The sequence below is a fragment of the Phyllobates terribilis genome, unplaced genomic scaffold, assembly GCF_046119375.1.
Source record: "Phyllobates terribilis strain yellow unplaced genomic scaffold, ASM4611937v1 Scaffold_98__1_contigs__length_5973952, whole genome shotgun sequence".
NCBI classification, from domain to species: Eukaryota; Metazoa; Chordata; class Amphibia; order Anura; family Dendrobatidae; genus Phyllobates; species Phyllobates terribilis.
In genome coordinates, this window is record NW_027362858.1 from 3,910,891 (window position 1) to 3,936,995 (window position 26,105).

The following is a 26,105-nucleotide window of genomic DNA, read 5'->3' on the forward strand; positions in this document are numbered from 1 at the left end:
CCTGGGGGTTCCAAGTGCTCACTATGCATCTAGATAGGTGCCTTGGGGGGGTCTAGTTTCCAAAATGGGGTCACTTGTGGGGGAGCTCCAAAGTTTGGGCACACAGGGGCTCTCCAAACACAACATGGCGTCCGCTAATTATTCAAGCAAATTTTACAATCAAAAAGTCAAATGGCGCTCCTTCCCTTCCGAGCCCTGCCGTGCGCCCAAACAGTGTTTTTTCCCCACATATTGGGTATCTGCGTGCCCAGGGGAAATTGCACAACAAATTTTGGGGTCCATTTTTTCTTGTTACCCCTGTGAAAATAAAAAAAATTGGGTCTAAAGAAACATTTTTGTGAAAAAAGTTAAATGTTCATTTTTTTCTTCCACATTCAAAAAATTCCTATGAAGCACCTGAAGGGTTAATAAAGGTCTTGAATGTGGTTTTGAGCACCTTGAGGGGTGCAGTTTTTAGAATGGTGTCACTTTTGAGTATTTTCTGTCATAAAGACCTCTCAAAGTGACTTCAAATGTGACGTGGTCCCTAAAAAAATGGTTTTGTAAATTTTGTTGGAAAAATGAGAAATCGCTGCTCAACTTTTAACCCTTATAGCTCCCTAACAAAAAACATTTTGGTTCCAAAATTGTGCTGATGTAAAGTAGACATGTGGAAAATGTTATTTATTAACTCTTTTGTGTGACATATCTCTCTGATTTCAGGGCTTAAAAATTCAAATTTTGAAAATTGCAAAATTTTCAAAATTTTCGCCAAATTTCCGTTTTTTTCACAAATAAACACAAGTGATATCGAAGAAATTTTTCCACAATCATGAAGTACAATATGTCACGAAAAAACAGTCTCAGAATCAGGGGGATCTGTTGAAGCGTTCCAGAGTAATTACCTCATAAAGTGACAGTGGTCAGAATTGTAAAAATTGGCCTGGTCATTAACGTGCCAACCACCCTCGGGGCTTAAGGGGTTAAACATGCTTGAACATGCTTTTTGTTCAGAAATGGAGCTAGAGTGCATCACTTATAGTTTTCTTTGAAACAATTTTACCTCCTGATTCCAGGTCCTCCTGTAGCTTTCCTCAGATAATAGTTGGCTCTTGGACAATTTTTAGGATAATTTGTTTCACTCTTCGGTCTGAAATCTGGCTGTGGCAGGTTTATGGTGAAATGATGTTCTTTCAACTACCAGATTATTGCTGCAACAGCACTCACTGGAACCTTCAGTAGTTTGGAATTTTTTCTGTAATCAATACCATCAGTATATCTTGAACAATATGGTTGCAAAGGTACCGATATAAGACCAATAAATCAAAGGCCCTCCTATGTATCAAGCATAAATCCTACATAGAAGAAATTAGGAGTATACAGCCAAATAGAGATACAATATAAGAAATTGTATTGAGCAGAAATAATAAAAATATTAAATACCGAAAAATAAGTTGTACCAAGAATATAAACCTGACCTAGGTGGCATATATATTGTATGACAAATTTAACAAGAGGTAAGTGTAGATATATCTGGGAAATCACAGACACTATATACTTATTGCAGTGGGTAAGTATTGATATATCGCATAGACAGCAGGTAGACACAACAGGGCATCAAAAAAATATGTATCACATATAAATACTAAATTCTGTATAGTTCCACTGTGTTAGAGTGAACAAATGTCACACCATCACCAATGCTAATAACAGATGCTTATCATCCTGTCATAGGATTTAAACCAAAGGAAACCCTGCCATAAACATGAATAGAAAATACCTAACAAAACAGTATATGTGTTGGTTAAAGTACATCAATAACCATCAAATCAATTATAATTACCCAAGGTCAGGACAAGTGGTCCAGAGTGCCCCTAACGCGCGTTTCGTGTTTGTAGCTTCCAATAATACACTCCCTAAGAACTGTTTACCAAACTCCCCTCCCTTTCACTTAATACTTATCCGCTTTTTAACCAGGTGCAAACTCGTCCTACAACGTGCCAAGTATTTCCTCAACAGAGAAGAACGCCTGCCACCCATCCAACTATACCCCATATGACGCATCACCTCATCCCTCCTTTTTAAATTATTTAACTAATTTTATCAAAAAGACCTATTTTTATCATTTTTTCTTAATAAATTGTCTTATGTTTAATTAACTCGAGTGTCACCCCACTTTTGTATATGCCTCCATTGAGCGCAAGTTCATAAGCATATTATTCTAACATTCCCTGACCACTTGTGGTAAGTTGTCTTACTTGCAGCAGGTTCAAAGAGGCATACCTACCAGCGCCACTGAATACCTAATACCATATGCTGTTAACCATTGGTGACTAATAAATTCTTACCGGAGTGTGGTACCCTCACCCTGCATTGTCTGAGTAGTGTTATGCCCACAGGAAAGGAGTACGGGCAATCAATGGGTTGAGCTCCAGCATTTGCATAGACAGTCAGGCAAGCACATAACACTGCTGCATGGACAGTACATGCACACTCAGCTCTGCTATATATGCACATTTATATACACACACACCTCTGTTACATATGCACATTTGCATACACATATACTGTATATACATTACCCCGTTTTGCAGTTTCTTCCAGGTGATGTGATTTGATTACATGATCTGGAAGGTCCTTGAGCTAGTCAAGTAGAAGGTTCTTCAGCTGCTAACTCAGGACATGCAGCCTCTGTGCAGATCCCGCTACTTTCCTCTCCTGGTCTGCACCAATCAGTTAGATAAGTGTGGGGCTGGAGGTGGAAGAGCAGTTCTCTCAGTGATCTGGAAGGACACTGTCGATAAGATGCACTCACTTATTAGCAAGATTTTTTTCTTGGTAAAAGTGTGTCTTATAGTCAAAAAAAAAGTTTTAAAGTAATTTCCCTTTCTCATCTAATTATATGCTTGTCTGTTATATGTTTTTGTACAATTTGTCAATAACATATATATTTTCTCCTCGTCTGAGTTATTTTTGATGGTCAACAAAATACGATGTTCCGGTAATTCTTTTTTCACACTTTAGGTACGATAATGGCTTCTCTCTGTGTGGAATTTTTGATCTTCAAAGAGGTTGTCCAGTACTTAGTGTGAGGACCTGGCCGCTTTCTAAATACTTTTCCAGCACTGAGCACCCCTTTTCATCAATCTTAATTTTGTATTTTGTTAGAAATTTGCTTGCTGTGTTTTGTTAGTGATTTGTTTGCTCATCAGTTCAACCTCCGGTATCTATTCCATTCAGTGACCATAGCTCCAAGACCTTGGGCCATTGTTCTCTCCGTCACCACAGGTAGTCTCACATGCAAAACCAGGGGAGGGTTCCACCTGAGAAAATATCTCCACTAAGGCACAATTAGCTGGGGGAGGGAGGGGTGAGCTCTTCTGCCGATTCAGGGGGCTGAACCCTGTGCAGGAGAAAGGGAAGATTCATTGCTAGTCGGACGGAGAGCTGGGTGGAATCACGGGCTGCGGTTGTGATATCCATCATCCAAAGGAGCATATGCTGTGACTGCCAATATACCGGCGGGAGATACAAAAAGCTGTGGGCCAACCAAAACTTGGGGGACAGTGGGTATCACCTGGTACGGGGCAGTGGAACTACTGATCACAGGTTGGAACTCTAGGACTAAGAGAATTGCCTGTTGGACATTTACCTGGAATTGCTGTTCACCATGGCCGGAAGGAATAAAACTAATTGCATCGATAACCTGCCTAGGTGATTATTAACATCCACAACCGCACATCTTTACTCTTAGACAACCCCTTCTCATTCCTCATATTTGGTCCTGTTAAAATGAAAACAATTATACAAACGTCCCATGCCTGTGCAGTTTCAGTGGTGTGAGCACTTGCGTTTCCGAGGCTTATGTGACATTTTTATGTCATCTGAGCTCTGCGGCCATTCACGCTGGCATCACTGTCCCCACCTTTGGACACATCGAACAATAAGAGGAAATCAGAAAGCAGCAGCAGCCCTGGCTTCTTGTTGATGTTCAATACGTCCGAAGAAGGGGACAGTGAAGCCGAATGAAGCTGATTGGGCGCAGGGCTCATGTGATGTAACAACTTCACATGTACCCTAGGAACAGAAGAGTTAAAACAGTTCCAACATTCTGAACATGAAAAAGGCTTTTCCCCTGTGTGATTTCTTTAAAGTTTATTAAGAGATGAATTCTGTGTAAAACATTCCCCACATTACGAACATGGAAAAGGCTTCTCCCCTGTGTGAATTCTTTGGTGACTAAGAAGAGAAGATTTCTTTACAAAACATTTCCAACATTCTGAACAGGAAAAAGGCTTCTCTCCTGTGTGACTTCTCTGGTGCTGAACCAAATTTGATTTCCATGTAAAATATTGCCCACATTCTGAACATGAAAAAGGCTTCTCCCCTGTGTGAGTCCTATGGTGAATAACAAGATCTGATTTCTGATTAAAACATTTTCCACATTCTGAACAGGAAAAAGGTTTCTCCCCTGTGTGGGTTCTCTGGTGTCTATCAAGAAACGATTTAAAATTAAAACATTTTCCACATTCTGAACAGGAAAAAGGCTTATCTCCTGTGTGGGTTCTTTTGTGGATATCAAGATGCGCTTTTCGGGTAAAACATTTTCCACATTTTGAACAGGAAAAAGGCGTCTCCTCTGTATGAGCTCTCTGGTGCTTAACCAAAGCTGATTTATGGATAAAACATTTCCCACATTTTGAACATGAAAAAGGCTTTTTGCTTGTGTGAGTTCTCTGGTGGTCAAGCAAAGTTGAAATTTGGTTAAAACATTTCCCACATTCTGAACATGAAAAAAGGCTTCTCTCCTCTGTGAGTTCTCTGGTGCTGAACCAAATTTGATTTCCATGTAAAATATTTCCCACATTCTGAACATGAAAATGGCTTCTCCCCTGTGTGAGTTCTCTGGTGAATAACAAGATCTGATTTCTGGTTAAAACATTTTCCACATTCTGAACAAGAAAAAGGCTTCTCCCCTGTGTGGGTTCTCTGGTGTCTATCAAGAAGCGATTTAAAATTAAAACATTTTAAACATTCTGAACAGGAAAATGGCTTCTCCCCTGTGTGGGTTCTCTGGTGGATATCAAGATTCGCTTTCCGGGTAAAAAATTTCCCACATTCTGAACATGAAAAAGGCTTCTCTCCTGTGTGAATTCTTTGGTGCTGAAACAAATTTGATTTCCATGTAAAATATTTACCACATTCTGAACATGAAAAAGGCTTTTCCCCTGTGTACATTCTTTGGTGTATAACAATATTCCATTTCTGCTTAAAATATTTCCTACATTCTGACCATGAAAATGGCTTTTCCTCTGTGTGACTTCTCTGGTGTTTAACAAGACCTAATTTGTGGTTAAAACATTTTCCACACGTGGAACAAGAAAATATTTTCTTCGTTGTGTGAATTTTTGGATGTTTAAGAAAAGACTTTTCGAGGGGAAAACTATTTCCATATTCTGATTGTGAAAATGGCTTCTTAGCTTTACCAGTAGTTTGTTTTTTAATGCTTATTTTGTGACTTTGATTTTCCTTAGTAGTCGGTAATGAATCAGAAGACAGGACCTGTTTCATAGGATCAGATGACAGATCTTTGCTGTGAAGGGATGATGGTATATCTGCAGTAGTGGCATTCACTTTAGTTGTATCCTGTGGGATCTCAAGCTCAACTAATTTAAAAATTGAAGATGTCAGCTGTCCCTCTGATCTCCTGGTACAGTCATCTGCCAAGAATAAAACCAATTATTATTTTTGAATAAAATATCCTCGAATTTTATATTTTTGAACATTTCTACTTAAACTGTCAGTAGAAATGCCAAGTTATGTAAAAATATTGAATTATTCACCAAGACAATGACAGTTCACAGTATAAGGCCGGAGTAACACTACTGTATAACATGGCCAAGTGCTATGCAATAAAACATCGCATAGCACTCGGCCCAGTGTTATTATATCGGCCAGCTCAGATCAGCGATTATTTACTCATGCTGATTCGACATGAGAAGACAATCGCAGTATGCTGTGATTAGCAGCGATACTCGATTCATTCGCACCCATACAAGTCTATGGGTGGAAGTGAAACAACAGACTGCACACGGATGTCAACCCAGTGCAGTCCGATATACGCCGGGTCATACCATGGAGGAGATGGAGAAAATACTTTCTCCATCTCTTCTGCACCTGTGCTGCGATCATCTCATGCAAGAAAATCGCAGCACAGTAGCAGGACACTCGGCTCCTGATCGCTGAAGAGCAGGAGCCGAAGGTCAATAGCATATCACATCTGATGCTCTTGTATCAGATACCATACGCTGGTGTGACTCCGGCCTAATAGAAAACATCATAGGATGAACCAGTGGAGCGTGGTGTTCAATTGTTTGTTCATCCTGCCTCCCAAACATGGAATAAAAAACCACCAAACAATATTATGTAGGCAAAAATAATACTAATAAAAACTGTTACTCATCTAAAAAAAAACAAGTCCCCACTCAGGTCCATCATCTGTCAATGGAAAAACAGAGGTTTCCCCATTATTAGTGGCTCAAAAGCTCTTGAAAAGCAACATGTACCCATAAACCAATCCAGAAATATCCACTCTCCCAAAGTATAGTCTCCCCCTCACTTCTGAGCCTTGCAGCGCGCCCAAACCACATTTAGCATCCATGTATTTGGCATTATTATAGTGAGAAGAACCCACTTAATTTACGGTGTGTGTCTCCTGGAGCACAATCTGGGCACTATGTGTTGGGTAATGAAATGGTATATTTGCAATTTTCACTCTCCAACATCCACTGTGCACAAATTTCTGTAAAGTGGCTGTGAAGTCATAATAGTCACTACTATTCATTGAGGGTTATAATCTCCACAATGGGGATTTTTATTGCTCTCATTTACTACCATTTTGTCATATTAGGGCTTCTGCAAATGGTGTGTCCCATCTCCTCTGGGATCTGCTCCTGCGACGTCTGCTTCTCTCACCAGGAGTCGCCTTATTCATTCTGCAGGTGGCGCTGGTGATGGAAGAGACGTCAGAACCAGAAGCTCTGGGCAACGCAGGATCTGTCCAGCCACTAAGATTTGGGAGCCTGGGACCAGTAGTACCATCCAGTCTTGCAGTATGGGTGTGTGTGCTGTCCAGCTGGAGTAATCTGCTCCCTGCTTCAGCCAACTGGAAAGCACCGCACCCTACTAAAGCTGGAAGCATATTGCTGGAAGCTGCCAGATACAGCCTTGTTCTCCTCTGGTTCAGTCCTCTGTGCTCAGCTCCCGGCTTGTGTATTTGTTTCTTGTTGTGACCCCGGCACGTTGAATGACTACTCTTGTGACTTCTGATTTTGTATTTTCTCTGCCCTCCTCATTCTCACCCGGCTATCTGACTATTCTTCCCATCTCACTCCACAGAACAGAAGGTAACACAGTGGCCCAAGCCTAGGGGTCTCTGTGTAAGTCCATATCCACGTAGAGGTATTAAATGTTGATGGGCAAAACTGTGACTAAAGACAATAACACATCTACTGAAATGAATAAAAACTCAACAGTCTTCATCAGCAAAAAAAAATTGAGATGAGTAACTAGTGGTGAAACCTCTCTGGGGTAATGGGGCTCGGGGGCTCTTGGCAATCTAAATTATCAAAAAATGCCAATATTTTCTATCAGATTAGTTTCAAGAAGAAATATTAGACATCTAAATAGAACTTTTTATAATAGTGCAGAGCTGAGGTGTCTTAAATTTAGATCTCAGGCATTTGGAAGAGTCAATGGAGACCTTTTTTTAAAGACTATCAGGGACTTGCAGACTCACATACAGTTAGGTCCATATATATTTGGACAGAGACAACATTTTTCTAATTTTGGTTCTAGACATTACCACAAGGAATTTTAAACAAAACAATTCAGATGCAGTTGAAGTTCAGACTTTCAGCTTTCATTTGATGGTATCCACATTAAAACTGGATGAAGGGTTTAGGAGTTTCAACTCCTTAACATGTGCCACCCTGTTTTTAAAGGGATCAAAAGTAATTGGACAATTGACTCCAAGGCTATTTCATGGACAGGTGTGGGCAATCCCTTCGTTATGTCATTCTCAATTAAGCAGATAAAAGGCCTGGAGTTGATTTGAGGTGTGGGGCTTGCATTTGGAAGGTTTTGCTGTGAAGTAAACATGTGGTCAAAGGAGCTCTCCATGCAGGTGAAACAAGCCATCCTTAAGCTGAAAAAACAGAAAAAAACCATCCGAGAAATTGCTACAATATTAGGAGTGGCAAAATCTACAGTTTGGTACATCCTGAGAAAGACAGAAAGCACTGGTGAACTCATCAATGCAAAAAGACCTGGGCGCCCACGGAAGACAAGAGTGGTGGATGATTGCAGAAAATTCCATGGTGAAGAGAAACCCCTTCACAACAGCCAACCAAGTGAACAACACTCTCCAGGAGGTAGGCATATCAATATCCAAATCTACCATAAAGAGAAGACTGCATGAAAGTAAATACAGAGGGTTCACTGCACGGTGCAAGCAACTCATAAGCATCAAGAATAAAAAGGCTAGACTGGACTTTGCTAAAAAACATCTAAAAAAGTCAGCACAGTTCTGGAAGAACATTTTTTGGACAGATGAAACCAAGATCAACCTCTACCAGAATGATGGAAAGAGAAAAGTATGGCGAAGGCGTGGTACAGCTCATGATCCAAAGCATACCACATCATCTGTAAAACACGGCGGAGGCAGTGTGATGGCTTGGGCATGCATGGCTGCCAGTGGCACTGGGTCACTAGTGTTTATTGATGATGTGACACAGGACAGAAGCAGCCGAATGAATTCTGATGTATTCAGAGCCATACTGTGTGCTCAGATCCAGCCAAATACAGCCAAACTGATTGTCCATCTGTAGTATGAAACGACGACCAATGACCCAAAACATAAAGCCAAAGCAACCCAGGAGTTTATTAAAGCAAAGAAGTGGAATATTCTTGAAAGGCCAAGTCAGTCACCTGATCTCAACCCAATTTAGCATGCATTTCACTTGTTAAAGACTAAACTTCAGACAGAAAGGCCCACAAACAAACAGCAACTGAAAACCACCGCAGTGAAGGCCTGGTAGAGCATAAAAAAGGAGGAAACACAGCGTCTGGTGATGTCCATGAGTTCAAGACTTCAGGCCGTCATTGCCAACAAAGGGTTTTCAACCAAGTACTAGAAATGAACATTTTATTTACAATTATTAAATCTGTCCAATTACTTTTGTTCCCTTTAAAAATAGGGTGGCACATGTTAAGGAGCTGAAACTCCTAAACCCTTCATCCAATTTTGATGTGGATACCCTCAAATGAAAGCTGAAAGTCTGAACTTCAACTGCATCTGAATTGTTTTGTTTAAAATTCAATGTGGTAATGTCTAGAACCAAAATTAGAAAAATGTTGTCTCTGTCCAAATATATATGGACCTAACTGTAAGTGAGGCAGGCAAATCCCACCACAAATCATACAAAAGGAAAAACTGTAAACAAATAGACATAGAATAAAAAAAAACATGTTTCACCCACATCAAGAACGTATGTATCGGCAGAGAACTACAACACTAAACCGTAGATGCACTCATGTAGTATGGACCATTGGAGCTACTATAAGTTCCGTTCAGGAGAGTAGAGAAAGTATTAGTGCCCCCATTTCAGGAGAGATTGTGCTAATCCGAATTCCTTGGGACTGAAAACAATGTACTTTATGACGTGGAGTGAATCCATGAAACCAGGGCTCAAACCATGCCAACACATCTCCTGCAGGCGTGAATAAATGTATATTACAGCCAAGTTTGGCCGCAAAGACTGGACCTGGTCTTGTAGGGACCATATGAGCTTATTCAGCAGCACAGAATGGAGTATGTAGATTCATCCAATAAGATATCAGGGTTCTAAGAAGCCAACAGCATCATTACCCTCCGCTTTCTCTTAAAGGCCCATCATGATAATTTTTTATCAAGTGATTTTTAACTTTTCAGCTCATTCTACGTACGCTGTTATTTTCTGTATTTAGTGGTTACTACTCACCTGGGTGGTCATATGTAGGAATCTCCTCTTTACACCACTCATCACCCCTTACATATGTCTCTGTAGTACTAATATGGGTCAGATCTTCACCCTGAAACAAATATTGTAATAGTCACAAACAGATAAGAAGTCATATCTATGATCAGCTCTAATCCTGCCATCTCCACCATTCTCATGACACAAATATAGAGCATATACAGTTATATGCACCTGTCAAATTTTGTTTGAATGCAGATTGCACATTTTCTGTTAGTACAATAAACCTCATTTCAAGGCAGAAACATTACTGTGTCCAACAGTTATTACATATATCAAACTGAAATAGCTGTTGCAAAAACACTAATTTTTATAAAACATTAAGCTTAAGATTAATAGGGGTGCCCAAACTTTTTCATATAACTGTAATACTGGTGGATAAAACAAGACTTTCACAGCCGTCTACACATCATAGGGAAGATCTCATGACACCTTCTCTCCATCTACCTGATGATCCTGAGGAACATTGGGATCTTCTTGTTTACAGTCCTGTGGAAGAAGAGAACGGGGACATCTCTCTGGTGTTGTCCTCTTACTGGATAGATCTGGAGGAAACACATACAGGGACTGAATTCATTCTTTCCATACAAATAATTATAGGCCGTGTGTATTTTGTCCTGTCTATTACCTGATGATGTGAGGGGCTGGGGAACCTCCATGACATCCTTGTACAGATCTTTGGGTCCTTCTAAATACTCCCACTCCTCCATGGAGAAATAGACAGCGACATCCTGACACCTTATAGGAACCTGACATATAAAATGATACCGTCACCCCCCGATCCCTTCATAGTGTTACTGTATAATGTCCCAGCATTCCCAGCAGTGTCACCTCTCCAGTCAGCAGCTCAATCATCTTGTAGGTGAGTTCTAGGATCTTCTGGTCATTGATGTCCTCATGTATCAGGGGGTGAGGTGGAGGTCTCGTGATTGGGCTCAGGGGTCTTCTCCATCCCTCAGACACAGGGTCCTGACAGCGCTCACTAGAGGTCTTCTTCACTACTGTGTAATCCTGGTTATGGAGAGACACATTAATAAATCTCCCTCCAGACATTTCCAGAGTCCTCACCTCTCCAGTTCTGTCCATCTGTTATTCCCATAGATAAGAATGATGTAATGTGACGTCATCAGAATCTCTCACCTCTCCAGTAAGCCGGAAGAGGATCTCCAGGGTGAGGTGTAATATCCTCTCCGCCATCTTGTCTCTGTCCATATCCATCTTTGATGGATCAAAAAGGAAAATTCTCTTATATAGGAGATCTTCGCTGAGAGGATCCAATATTGTAAAGACCCTAATGAGACGAAGATGAGCAGATGTAACATCATAAAAATCCTGTGTAATAATACAATTATTGGAGGTAATAAGGGAAACATATGAGATTTATTATTTTACACTATTTAGCTTTCTTCTTTATATCTACATATATAAAGCAGTAAATCTGTGTGTGGAGCCCATAGAATACAAAACATTTTTCATCTGGTTTGAGTGAAATTTTGCGCTGCCGTCTTTAACATCAGACTAAAAATACTGCAAACATGAAACCTAAAAATTGTTCACCTTGACAAGATTTGTCCCCAGAATTTAGGCTCTATAGAAATAAAGAAAAAAATGGGTGTCTGTGTGTTTAATGTGATGCACCCCCTGGGCCGTGGGGTACTCAGTAGACGGGCCGGTTGGTGCTGGGGATGTCACGGTGGCAGTGACCTGGTCCGTGACCCAGGGCGGTCAATTAAAGGGAAAGTAAAAGGGGAAATAAAGTTTTTAGAGATAATGTTCGTGACGCCACCTGTGGTATGCGGCTATATGGGGCCGCCGCTGCGGTGCAGATCCTCTGGAGCTGATGGTCACACAGCAGAGTTGGTTCAGCTCTCCACAGGCAGAGCTAAGCTCCAGGGCAGTATATGTAGAATTGTGGAGGTGGATGTTGTTGATACGGTGTAATGCAGGTGATACCGCAGATAATGACCAGTCCACAGCTTAATGGCGGTTTCCTTTTATCTTTACTTGCGGTAGTTAGGCAGACCGGGGCACGGGTACTAGCTGGTAGTAGAGGTCCAGGCGGCCTGGAAGCAAGTTGGGGATCCACCTCGCCATGTAGAGTTGTAGGCCTTCCCTCTGCGCTATTCTCTTTGGCCCTGCTACTTGAAGCTATGCTGCGGCCCTTGTCCCTGAGTAAAACGTCTCTTCCTTACCCGTATGGCAGACAGCTCGGGCCTTCCTTAAGTGTCGCTCCCACGTGGCGGTGCTGTGCCCTATAGTGCTGCTGTGCCGCCGGGCATCTGGTGGGGCCAGGAGACCTGCAGTCTCCTGCCCTCCGGATTCGGCTGCTGGGCCTTCAGTGCCCCACAACCACGGACTCCGGTGTCCGGTTCCTTTGCGCTTCTCTCTTCTGGGGCGAGCTTGTACACAGCTCCCTTCCCCAGGTCCTTCCTCGTCGCTCTCCTGTCTCCAACTCCTCTCCACTAACTCTTTCTAACCCCGCCTCCAGATTCCAATTTGAAGGGGAGGAGCTCCCCTTTCTGGTTTGGAGCCAGGAAAGTGTTGTATACTGGTAAACCAGGCATGGCATTACCCCCTGTGAGGGAGGCAAGGCCACAGTGGCAACTGGACCACTGGGGTGCCACAAATGCCAAACCACAGTTTTTGCCCAAAGGGTCTCAAAGAGTTAGAGACTGCATCCAAGGAGTCACTCTTAAAGGTGCAGCAACCATATAGTCGCAAGGGGGGGAAACCTGATAAGTTGGTCTAAAGTCTGTAATTATAGCAACGGCTGTTGCAGAGGTAACTGGGGCCTCATTTTTGAGAATTGCCTCACAGTAAGATCTTTTTGGTTGGCTATAGCAACCAGATTGTAGCTTTCAACAATGAAGCTGCTGAGGTAAAATGAAAGCTGAGCACTGATTGGTTGCTATGGACAACTAGAAGAGTCTTACTGTGAGGAAGTGATACACTGTATGCTTTATATGTGTAGATTCAATTATTAGATAGCTGAGACAAATAAAAAACGCAAGTCCTGGCTTGAAGGGAAACAGATGAGACAGGCTGAATCAAAGGCAGCTAAAACATCTGAACACACATCATCTTCAGGAGTGTGCCTAATAGCCAGGTGTCCATGTTTAAATATTCAACTTCATCCAAAACCCCTCCCCAGACTAGGAGGCTCATTCCCATTCCTAGAGGTGAATTGACATAGTGTATATAGAATGGAGTCTGTCTACAATAATGTACTGCGCCTGCGTTAATTCTCATGCGCTAGAGGTTCGATAATGTCCATCCCCTAGTGTGCATGTCCGGAAGTGACGCGCTTTAACTGAAACTCCAGATAAACTGATTGCTGGCGCTCCACTCATATCCGTGACTGCGCATGTCCGTAGTTATGTGTTACACACCAGAGCGTATCTAGGAACATTGTCGGAGATTACGTATGCCTGGATGTGTGCGTTCCACTCTGAAGAGCATCCCAGTCTCCTATCTGTGACTGCCCATGTCCAGAAGTATATGTTCTACGCCGAAGTGCATAATGAATTTGTATTGCATTCCACCAATATAGAAAAGTCCTGTCTCTGAGATCAGCATCATGGGAGATTAAAAACAAGTATTGGGTCACGGTTCCACCCCTCACTGTGTCCGGGATGCAGTTACTGACAGCTCAGCCGTCCAATCATGTACAGGGGCATGCTGAAGCTGTCGGTACTTTGATTGACAGCTCGGTCATCCAGTCAGGTACAGGGGCGTGCTGAAGCAGTCAGTGTGTTTATTGACAGCTCGGCTGTCCAATCTGAGACTGGGAGGCACCGGCTATCTTCAGGTGTTCATTATTCCAGGTGACTGCCAGGCTACTTAACTGGGCTTTTTCTGCCAGACGTACATTCACGTAGTGTGAGGTTTGTGGCTCTGTGCCTTAGTGTTCTGTGTATTGATCTTCTGATGCCTGACCCCTTCTGCTCTGATCCGCTATCCTTCTGGTATTCTGACCAATGGACTGTTACCTGACTATGCCTTTGCCTCTTCCCTCGGTTTATGACGTACCCTCCTGGCTTTTGACTTCGGACTCCTTGACTATTCCTTCTCATGGCCTGGCCGTGAAAAGTGACTCAGCGTCACATATTGCACAGCCTCACATCATGCAATAGGCTTTTAGATCTACTTCATCACTACAAAAAATATTGGATGATGGCCCACAGTATATTCCTAAATGGTCAAATTTGAACCCTATTGCATAATTAGAGATACACAAGGATCATCATACTTGTTAATTACTATATAGTAAATGTAGAATATATCTCGATAAAGTACAAAAAATGTGAACCCCATTCACAGGGAACTGAGTAGCAATGGGTAGAGTATAAAATCCAAAAATGTAATCCAGGATGGGGCTGTATTCACACAAAACAGGCATATGAAATTTGCTCATTGAGTCCCTTCGGGACTAGTGAATACAGTCAGGAGACCCACTCACTTTCCTTTTTGAGGATACATCTATTGTGACCAACTCCTCTTACATTGGGTTTAACCACCTCAATGATGCAATTGGAGATGTCTTCGGTTTCACTGTACACTGGCTCCGGTGCTCAGGAAAGACATATTGGAGCTAGAGAGGGTACAAAGGAGGGCGACTAAGGTAATAAAGGGAATGGAGGGACTAGAATACCCAGAGAGGTTGTCAAAATTAGACCTATTTACGTTGGAAAAGAGAAGGCTTAGGGGAGACCTCATAAACATGTATAAATACATCAGGGGGCAGTACAGAGATCTCTCCCATGATCTGTTTATACCAAGGATGGTGACAAAGACGAGGGGGCACACTATGCGTCTGGAGGAAAGGAGGTTCCCGCACCAGCATAGAAGGGGATTCTTTACGGTCAGAGCCGTGAGACTCTGGAACTCTCTGGGAGAGGAAGTGGTGATGTCCAACTCACTTAATGAGTTCAAGAGAGGCCTGGACGCCTTTCTTGAGAACAATAAAATTACATCTTATGCTTAGTGATAGTTAATTAATCCAGGGATTTAATCTGACTGCCAGATTGGAGTCGGGAAGTGAATTTTTCCTCAATGATGTAAATTGGCCTATACTGCATGGGGTTTTTTTGCCTTCCCCTGGATCAACGCTGCGGAATAGCTGCAGTGCACAAGAAATAGGCTGAACTGGATGGACGCTTGTCTTTTTTCGGCCTTATAAACTATGTAACTATGTAACATGTACACTGTTCATGTGTCTCGATAATGGGGTGTCCCGACCATGGCGTATATTGGTCAAATGCTCCCCCACCCTCCTCATAGATCCCGTCTTGGTCTTGTTGCCTACATTATCTAGGGAGCAGGTGCATATGGCCATATATACCCATCCTGAGGTTTTACAGTTGGATTAATCCCTCTGGAAAAAGGTTTTACCGGCGGAGGAACTCGAGAAAGATTTACATGCACTCATCCAATTACATGTACAACATTCTCCACATCTAAAAAAAACTACAGATTCTTCTATCCAGCCAAGTCCCCTTGCGTGCAGGTTTTTTATAGACACTATGCACTAAATGGTCCCTAATTGACCGACTCTTTCTGGAAGTTATTGTGGGAATAGGTCCCACAGCTCCCTTCAGGTCCAGGTCGGCCACAAGTACATCCTAGTGTTTTGTTAAGATATTAAAGATTTGGTTACTCAGTTCCTATTACTCGTGTTATCCCATCTTTTTCTTGGTCTCTTGGTTAGGTATGGAGAAGAGTCTGTCTCTCCCGTTTTTCTGTACACAATCGTGCGAAATCCAAAATGTACTGTGGGTAACCTTTTGCATTAATCTTGTGTTCATGTCTATTGTCTGTATATTAAAATGTGACATTTGAACACGTCCTTCTCGACCATAAAAATTTGCCCTTGAGTATTCTTTTTTTTCAGGCAGATGGGGTGGTGGCTATCCCACTTCAATAGTTTATTAGTGCTTGTAGGTTTATGGTAGATGAATGTCCCTAGGGTCACATCCAGTTCTTTCTTGATTAGTACATCCAGGAAAGGCAAGGGGTTATAACTAAACTCCGTTGTAAATCTCAGGCCCACTCTATTGATGTTGAGTTTCCTGACAAATTCAAGAAACTGTTCACTCGTCCCTGATCAGATGATAAAAATTTTGTCAATATATCTATACCACACCCCAATATATGGATGTCACCACTTATGATCATCTCTGCATATTGTGGTTTCCTCCCACCAGCCCAGGAAAAAGGTTAGCATACAAGGGGGCACAGAGGCTCCCCATCACAGTACCGCTGAGCTCGGGGGAAGTACTTCCTATCAAAAAGAAAGAAGTTATGTGTAAGAGTGAATTTTATAAGATCCTCCATGAAGTCATTATGTCTGCTACACTCTACTGATCTCCATTTCAAGAAATGTCTTACTCCTCTGATACCATCCTCATGCGGTATATTACTGTACAAAGCCTCGATATCAAGAGTATTTATGTAGGGGAGCAGAAAAAGGGAAAACCATGTTCCAGAGGTTTTATTCCAACAGTAAAACCTCAGGACTTATTCCAACTGCAGGATCTCAGGCGGTACTGTGGGAACATTATACTGTGGGGGCATCATCCATACTGCATAAGAGTCATAATGGGGGCATTACACTGTGTGGGGGCATCATACATACTGCATAAGGGGCATAATGGGGGCATTACACTGTGTGGGGGCATCATACATCCTGCATAAGGGGCAAAATGGGGGCATTACACTGTGGGGGGGCATCATACATCCTGCATAAGGGGCATAATGGGGGCATTACACTGTGGGGGGGCATCATACATCCTGCATAGGGGGCATAATGGGGGCATTACACTGTGTGGAGGCATCATACATCCTGCATAAGGGGCATAATGGGGGCATTACACTGTGGGGGGGCATCATACATCCTGCATAAGGGGCATAATGGGGGCATTACACTGTGGGGGGCATCATACATCCAGCATAAGGGGCATAATGGGGGCATTACACTGTGTGGGGGCATCATACATCTTGCACAAGGGGCATAATAGGGGCATTACACTGTGTGGGGGCATCATACATCCTGCACAAGGGGCATAATGGGGGCATTACACTGTGTGGGGGCATCATACATCCTGCATAAGGGGCATAATGGGGGCATTACACTGTGTGGGGGCATCATACATACTGCATAAGGGGCATAATGGGGGCATTACACTGTGTGGGGGCATCATACATCCTGCATAAGGGGCATATTGGGGGCATTACACTGTGGGGCCAGTAAAGGGGTCCTGTACTATGAGAACAATACGTTTCCTCCCTTCCTGTCTCCATAGTTAGGTCGTATGTATCTATTACAGGAGACAGAACAAAAACCTTATGATTCTTATAAAGGGGCAACACAAGACCCCAAAAGAGTCTCCGTGCAGAAGGGGTTAATGCCCCCTGCGCCCAGTAATGGGGGTCTCCACATACCTCCACCTGCAGAGCCGCCACCACATATATGGCTGCTCTGTGCGCACAGGAGCTGTGATGAGGTCACAGGAGGGGAGGAGTCAGGGGTCACATGATCAGGGGCCTCAGTGGATGCAGGACTCTGCTGTGCTGGTTGTCATGGTGCTGGATGAGCTGAAGTTTATGTGTGGGGTCAGGAGGGGTTTACAGTGTGGATGTAGCAGAGCCGCGCGTGTACGAGGCGTACGGAGCGGAGCTGCGTGTGTACGAGGTGTACGGAGCGGAGCCGTGCGTGTACGAGGTGTACGGAGCGGAGCCGCGCGTGTACGAGGTGTACGGAGCAGAGCCGCGTGTGTACGAGGTGTACGGAGCAGAGCCGCGTGTGTACGAGGTGTACGGAGCAGAGCCGTGTGTGTACGAGGTGTACGGAGCGGAGCCGCGTGTGTACGAGGTGTAGGGAGCGGAGCCGCGTGTGTACGAGGTGCACGGAGAGGAGCCGCGTGTGTACGACGCATGTGGAACTGCGCGTGTGCGAAGCGTGTGGACTTCGGTGATGACACCGCACCTTTCCAGGGACATGACAGCTGATCAGTACAGCTGTCATGTGCCCCTAACAGCCACAGGTGGAGTCCACCCATGGCAGTTAACATGTTACAGGGAATCTGTCACCCCCTGGGACCTATCTGACCTCTAATATGGGGATACAGGTGATAGAAGTGTGAATCTATACTCACCTGTATGTCCCATATTAGAGGTCTACTTGCTGTGTAATAGCTTTTTATTAAATTAGTTTTGGCAAGCTTCACGTCTGGGGAACGCGAAGAAATCCCCGCCTATTAGCTTCATTTCCATATCCCCCCTCCTCCCCGGCACGTCACAGGGGCCTGACCCAAGGTAGTAAAGGGGTTAATATCAAATAATTATAAAAAAAATAGAAAAGTGTTAGAAAATATTTGTTTTTATTTCTTTCATATCGGCATCGAAGAAAACCAGCGTATGGATCTTTTCCAGCCTGGGTGCCGGGTTATCTGGGCCCATTCCATCCGGTGTTGTTCATTTGTCGCAAAATCCCTTCCCAGATCCTCTGAATTCCTACATGGGATGTAAATTCCCTCAGGACTGACCCGCTGAATTCACGGCTTATGAATCAACATTTACATTTTGTTCATATTTATCCGGAACTTTGGAAAAGCGTCTAAATGGTTAACATTTCTGATGAATTGTATCATTTATTTCAGTTAAATGTGCAATATAGATTTTTGGCAATGTTCACACTCTGCATCTGAGGCTGAATGGTCCACAATGTACATTATATAATCATTGTCATAGATCATTTTATAGAGAAATTCAAGGAACTGGTGGTATATATACGTCCAGTCACATCACGTGCCACAATAGTCGACATAAATGAGAGCAGCTGCGCCCTGTTGCTTATCCTCGGTCAATACTGTGTTTAACCAGCAGGATAAGGGGGCGCCAGAGGGCTGCAAGGTCTGACCAAGTTTTCCTGACAATGTCAGAAGCTCCCTGTCATCTCCACCAGCTACAGGAACCTTTCCTTGCAACCAGAAAAAATGCAAAACCTGTCCTTTTATAACGACCACAGACAAGATGAAGATCCCCAATTCACATCAGGACTATAAGATCCCAGGTACGTTCAGCTGTATCACATCTAATGTAGTGTACTTAATTATATGTACCAAATGTCCAGCTGGGGGTCTTTATGTAGGGGAGACAGGGCAAAAATCATCATCGCCACACAATAAAAGAAAAAAGAATAGATCTGCCTGTAGCCAAGCATTTTTGTTCCCCTGATCACAGCACAAAAGCCATGAAATTACTGGTATTAAAAGGTAACTTCAAATCTCAAAGAAAAAGAAGAATCTCAGAATATAAACTGATGATGACCTTTAACACTTTCAGAACAGGAATGAATGTGTCGCATGGATTTATGTCATTCTACATCAACTAAGGAATGTGTTCCTCAGACTCAGACCTGTGAGGTCATCACAACACTGGACACAGGACAATAAAACCTTCACACTCCTTATCTACAAAAATATTTATAGCCAGAACTGTTTATCTCTTTCATAATAACTCTGCTTTTCATCACCTGTCTTACCTATTGCATAATTTGTGTGTCTTAGGCTGTGTGCACACGATGCGTTTTTTATGCGTTTCCACAGCGTTTCTGCGGCTGCGGAAATGCATTAAAAACGCATGGTAGAAGGGCAACAATGTTCCCCAATGATAATCCGCATGTGCTGTGCCCATGCTGCGGATTTTTCCGCAGCGTTTATGCTGCGCTCAAATATCCGCAGCATGTCCATTAATTTTGCGGAAACGCGGCGTTTTTGCCGCCATTGACTTGCATTATAACGCACCAATTCCGCAAGACTGCATTTGTACTTGCGTTATTGGCGCGTTCTAATGTGCGGATGGTACCCGGGTGTGGAGGACAGGAGACCCTCCTCCACACCCAGGTACCATAGAAACTGTAAAAACAAGAATAAAATAAAAAATAAAGATATATTCACCTTCTGACGGCCCCCGGTCTCCTTCCCTCTGCTCGCGTGCAAGACTGAAGGACCTTCGGTGACGTCACAGTCATGTGACCGCAGGCCCTTCAGTGCAGTGTCTCGCGATATCCCGGCAGCCAGGAACAAGCCAGGAACGAATGAGGCAGCACACGTCGGGGCATCAGAAGATAAGTGTACCTTTATTTTTTTATTTTTAAACATTCTTATACGGTCACACTATATAAATCCATGCCGGTTGCATGGATTTATATAGTGTGACCTAGTTGTCAAGCACTTTCCAAGTGATGCTAAAATCGCCTGGAAAGCGCTTGTCAATCCGCATGCGGAAACGCATGTGAATCCGCATGTATTACGCAGGAAAAACGCATGTACAATCCGCATGCGTTTTTTCTGCCAGGGAGATGCAGAAATGATGCAGAAATTTTCGGCTTCATTTCTGCATCGTGTGCACATACCCTTATTGTGTATAAATATGTGACTCTTCAGATTTTGTGGTATACTAGCCTGATGAAGAGAGCTGAGTAGTCTTGAAAGCTTGCAATTTGTTACCATCTTTTCAGTTAGCCATTAAAAGGTATCAACCACTGAGGACTCTCAAATCTAAATATTTTTCTAGAGAAATTCATAAACATTTTGAAATCTAATAGATAGATAGAGTGGAGACACGAGGGTCAGTGGGTGGTCTCATCTTTAGAAAATCATATGGACCAGGGCTCATCCCCCATTGAACGCCCGATCTCCTTTCCCGTGGGCCAGACACTACTCAGACCAGACAGAGTGAGGGTAACACAGTGCGGCAATAATTTATTGCACCAACACCAGCCAGTCACATACAGTACAGCCCCAGCAAGTACAAAAGATGGTGCACATGACATAGTCTCACCTTTCCACTGGCTCTGAGCATCCAGGGCTGACTACCCCATCTATTGGCCGGCAACCAGAGACGAGGTAGTGGCAAGCTTAGGAAGCTGAGTGAGTGCAGTGAGGTACGTGGCCAGGTGACCTGATTGTCCCAACCTGGATTCTCCAGCGTCTTTGAGGGTTCAGTGATGGTCAGTGGAGCAGATCTGTGTTCCTCCAGCTGGTCGGTGGCTTGCTGTAGAGTGTGTGGGAAAAGAGGCAGATCCTACTTTTCTAGGTCACACCTCGTATTCAGGCATTTTTTTCTACAGGATTGGGAGAAAGTCATCTCTCATTGTCGAAGTGTTCATAGTTTGACCTTCAATATTTGCAGAACAACCTTGAACTCACTAATACAACAGGTAGACAGCAAAACTAACAATGATCAATCTGTCAGTTATCCTGTGCCTTTGTTCCACGAGGACAGCAGGACAATAAGCTGTAGGGGGCGCTATAATCTGTACACAGCAGCCATTCAAGATTCCAACAATTATTTACATCTACAACTAGAGTCAGCGACAATAGCTCCTGTCCCTGTGCCCACTACTAACTGCATTTGGCAGAATTAAGAAGAAATGCTGTGTCCTCACATAGATATATATATATAAATATTCAACTATATACAGTACAGACCAAAAGTTTGGACACACCTTCTCATTTAAAGATTTTTCTCTATTTTCATGACTATGAAAATTGTACATTCACACTGAAGGCATCAAAACTATGAATTAACACATGTGGAATTATATACTTGCATGCTGGTTCAGTATGCCTTCAATTTTGAATAAATCTCCAAAAGTGTCACCAGCAAAGCACCCCCACACCATCACACCTCCTCCTCCATGCTTCACGGTGGGAACCAGGCATGTAGAGTCCATCCGTTCACCTTTTCTGCGTCGCACAAAGACACGGTGGTTGGAACCAAAGATCTCAAATTTGGACTCATCAGACCAAAGCACAGATTTCCACTGGTCTAATGTCCATTCCTTGTGTTCTTTAGCCCAAACAAGTCTCTTCTGCTTGTTGCCTGTCCTTAGCAGTGGTTTCCTAGCAGCTATTTTACCATGAAGGCCAGCTGCACAAAGTCTCCTCTTAACAGTTGTTGAAGAGATGTGTCTGCTGCTAGAACTCTGTGTGGCATTGACCTGGTCTCTAATCTGAGCTGCTGTTAACCTGCCATTTCTGAGGCTGGTGACTCAGATAAACATCTTAAGAAGCAGAGGTGACTCTTGGTCTTCCTTTCTTGGGGCGGTCCTCACGTGAGCCAGTTTCTTTGTAGCACTTGATGGTTTTTGCAACTGCACTTGGGGACACTTTCAAAGTTTTCCCAATTTTTCGCACTGACTGACCTTCATTTCTTAAAGTAATGATGGCCACTCGTTTTTCTTTACTTAGCTGCTTTTTTCTTGCCATAATACAAATTCTAACAGTCTATTCAGTAGGATTATCAGCTGTGTATCCACCAGACTTCTGCACAACACAACTGATGGTCCCAACCCCATTTATAAGGCAAGAAATCCCACTTATTAAACCTGACAGGGCACACCTGTGAAGTGAAAACCATTTCCGGTGACTACCTCTTGAAGCTCATCAAGAGAATGCCAAGAGTGTGCAAAGCAGTCATCAAAGCAAAAGGTGGCTACTTTGAAGAACCTAGAATATAAGACATATTTTCAGTTGTTTCACACTTTTTTGTTAAGTATATAATTCCACATGTGTTAATTCATAGTTTTGATGCCTTCAGTGCGAATATACAATTTTCATAGCCATGAAAGTAAAGAAAAATCTTTAAATGAGAAGGTGTGTCCAAACTTTTGGTCTGTAGTATATATATATATATGTATATATATACACACACACACACACATATATATCTATATATAGATATGGACATAAAGTTCAAGTACAGTTGAAACCAGAAGTTTACATACACTATATAAAAAGACACACATGCATGTTTTTCTCACTATCTGACATGAAATCAGAATAAACCTTTCCGGTTTTAGGTCAATTAGGATTACCATAAATTTTAATATTTGCCAAATGCCAGAATAATGAGAGAGAGAGAGAATGTTTTAAGGAATTTTTATTACTTACTGCAAAGTGAAAAGTTTCCATACATTTCATTAGTATTTGGTACCATTGCTCTTAAACTGAATGACTTGGGTCAAGCGTTTGGGATATCCTTCCACAAGCTTCTCTCAATAGTTGGTTGGAATTTGGGCCCATTCCTCCTGACATAACTGGTGTAACTGATCCAGGTTTGTAGGTCGCCTTGCTCGCAGCCTTTTCAGCTTTCCCCATAAATTTTCAATAGGATTTAGATCAGGACTTTGTGATGGCCACTCCAAAACATTGACTTTGTTATTCTTAAGCCACTCTCTGGCAGTATGCTTCGGGTCATTGTCCATTTGGAAGACCCATTTCCGCCCAAGCTTTAACTTCCTGGCTGATGTCTTAAGATGTTGCTTCAGTATTGTAGCATTGGCGTCTCAGCCTCCTGCCAGGCAGAGACGCCGTCCCTCTCACCTCCCCGCTCACTGCGCGGCATCCTCCTGCGCTCCTCTTCCTGCTGCTGCCGGCGCGCGCAGCTTCCCGGGCACTGTGCTTAGGGTGCGCGCGCGCTCCCTCTCTCTTAAAGGGGCCACGCGTGCCGTCCTAAAGAGTCCCCGGCCAATAGCCGAGGGTCCTCCCATATATAAGGCTCCTCCTCCAAAATGGAGGTGCCCAGGCAAAAGTTGATGCACAGCATACTTACCTCTGCTTCAGCCCTCAGGTCCAGTTGCCAGCCTGACTACTGTTCCAGTCCGCCAGTCTGACTACTCTCCAGCCCGACAGTCTGCCTGTCAACTATATACTTGTGGAGATCGATAGCGTGGGTCGGAATGAAGACAAACACGATATTTTTGTATTAACAGGGTATATTGCAGCAGACAAGCATATGTTATAGCAGGCAGGAATAGGCAATAGGCAATCAGTAACCAGTCTATGGAAAACGGTTGTAATATCAGTACAAACCGATAGATGTCCCAGGTGCACAGTCCACAGGATCCAGTGCCCGGACCAGGCTCCTTGCAGGGAGCAGGCTGAACTGCAGGTGGATGCAGAGTGGGTCTTTGCACACAGATGAAAGTCCAGATAAACGGCAGGCAGGTAACAGGTGGGAGATCAGTTAAACAGTCTATGGAAAACGGTTGTGATGTCAGTACAAATCGTTAGATGTCCCAGGTGCACAGTCCACAGGATCCTGAGCCCGGACCAGGCTCCTTGCAGGGAGCAGGCTGAACTGCAGGTGGATGCAGAGCGGGTCTTTGCACACAGATGAAAGTCCAGATAAACGGCAGGCAGGTAACAGGTGGGGAATCCCAGTGTAGAGAAGCAACAGGCAAGATGCAAGTCCTTCAAGCTTGGCAGCAGGTAAGATACAAGATATACAAGCAAAGTATAATTGGCCGGAGTCTCTTTATATATATAGCACACAGGAAGCAGGAGATATCAGACAGGAAACAAGATGGCCCCCGAGGCTGTCAATTCCATTTTGGACAAGGGCAGAACCAAACAGAACATGTACATACAGCTCCATCTTGGACAAGGGCAGAAACCGGACAGAACAGACACATGACTCAGATCCTTACATTACACCCCCCTTAAAGGGTGTCCTCCGGACAACCTTGGAGCCGGTTTGTTGGGATATCTGCTGTGGAACAGTTTAATCAAACGAGTAGCGTGGATGTTCTCCCGAGGTTCCCAAGAATTCTCCTCCGATGGATAGCCTTGCCATTTCACTAGGTACTGGAGCCGTCCTCTATAAATGCGAGAATCGATGATCCCCTCCACGATGAATTCCTCTTGCCCGTCAATAACAACTGGATCGGGTGGAACAGGTATGCGTCCGGAAAAAGGATTTGGTACTACCGGTTTGAGCAGAGAGACATGAAAAACAGGGTGTACTTTCAAAGATTTTGGCAACTTGAGTAGACAGGCTACAGGGCTTACCAATTTACCGATTTTGTATGGCCCAACATACTTCTGCCCCAATTTAGACGTTGGAGTTCTTAGTTTTAAGTTCTTTGTTGAAAGCCAAACCATGTCTCCTACCTTGTATGTTGGTGCTGACTTGCGGAACTTATCTGCTGCCTTCTTATATCTTTCTTGAGCTGTAGCCAGCGTTTCTTTTAAGACCTCTAGATTTTGCCGAAGAAGAGTAATCCGATCGGCTACTGCGGGTACGGCTGTATCTGTTGGAAACCGTGGAAGAATGCTGGGATGATACCCCTTGTTAGCAAAAAACAGAGACTGTTTGGTGGACGCACTCTGTGAATTATTATACGTGAATTCGGCCATCGGAAGTAAGTTTACCCAATCATCCTGCAGATGACACACGTAACAACGCAGATACTGCTCCAATGTCTGGTTTGTCCGTTCCGTTTGACCGTTAGACTGCGGATGAAAAGCAGATGACAGATTTACCTTAATGTCCAGAGCTGCACAAAAGCTTCGCCAAAATCTTGAAGTAAATTGGACTCCTCGATCTGATATCACTTCATCAGGAACTCCATGTAGGCGAAAAACCTCTTGCAAAATAAGATCCGCTGTCTGTTTCGCTGTTGGTAAGCCGGTACAGGGAATGAAATGAGCAGCCTTGGTTAAGCGGTCAACTACTACTAGGATAGTGTTCTTTCCTTTTGACATAGGCAACTCAACAATAAAATCCATTGAAATAGACCCCCAGGGACGGGATGGAATAGAAAGGGGTTGCAACAGTCCGGTAGGTGAGGAGCGAGGAACCTTTGATCTTGCACATACCTCGCAAGATGAGACGTAATGCTGAACGTCTTTCCGATAAGTTGGCCACCAGAAGAAGCGAGATAAGAATTCTTGAGTCTTCTGAACTCCTCTATGACCAGCAATCTTAGAGTCATGCATTAATTTTAGCACCCTTAATGTAACCGTTTCCGGAATATACAGGCGTTGTCCCTGGAACCAAAGTCTATTTTTCAAGGTTAGATTTACCTGGCTGGACGGTTGAATCAGGAACGGGTCTGCAGCGTACGCCTCCCTGATAGCTGTTAATAGATCTTGATTGTGTAACAGACCTATAAAGTTGTCTTTCGAGAGTATGGTTCTTGGAGGTGCAGCCGGGTTTATATCAACTGAATGAATTCTGGATAATACATCTGCTTTCCCATTA

General features: G+C 43.4%; 2 protein-coding genes across 3 annotated transcripts in view; both read right to left on the reverse strand.

Annotated features, from left to right (window-relative positions):
- The window catches only part of LOC141198608 (uncharacterized), a 540,563-nt gene that overhangs the window by 372,727 nt on the left and 141,731 nt on the right, over positions 1-26,105 (reverse strand). Inside the window, exons 1-2 of one of the 2 annotated variants that reach the window (XM_073663034.1) lie at positions 20,012-20,087; positions 11,196-11,346 (exon numbers count right to left, since the gene is read on the reverse strand). The exons of the other annotated variant lie outside the window; for it this stretch is intronic. Coding sequence (XP_073519135.1) covers positions 11,196-11,346; positions 20,012-20,085 — 225 coding nt within the window. The 5' untranslated portion in view covers positions 20,086-20,087. Of the gene's footprint in view, positions 1-11,195; positions 11,347-20,011; positions 20,088-26,105 lie in introns of those variants that run through there. 2 annotated transcript variants of the gene reach the window in all.
- LOC141198564 (uncharacterized) lies at positions 1,466-4,997 on the reverse strand (the record flags this gene model as incomplete). The annotated part of the gene is made up of 1 exon (XM_073662992.1): positions 1,466-4,997. A coding segment is annotated over one exon (825 nt), but the record flags the coding sequence as incomplete, so codon positions are not given.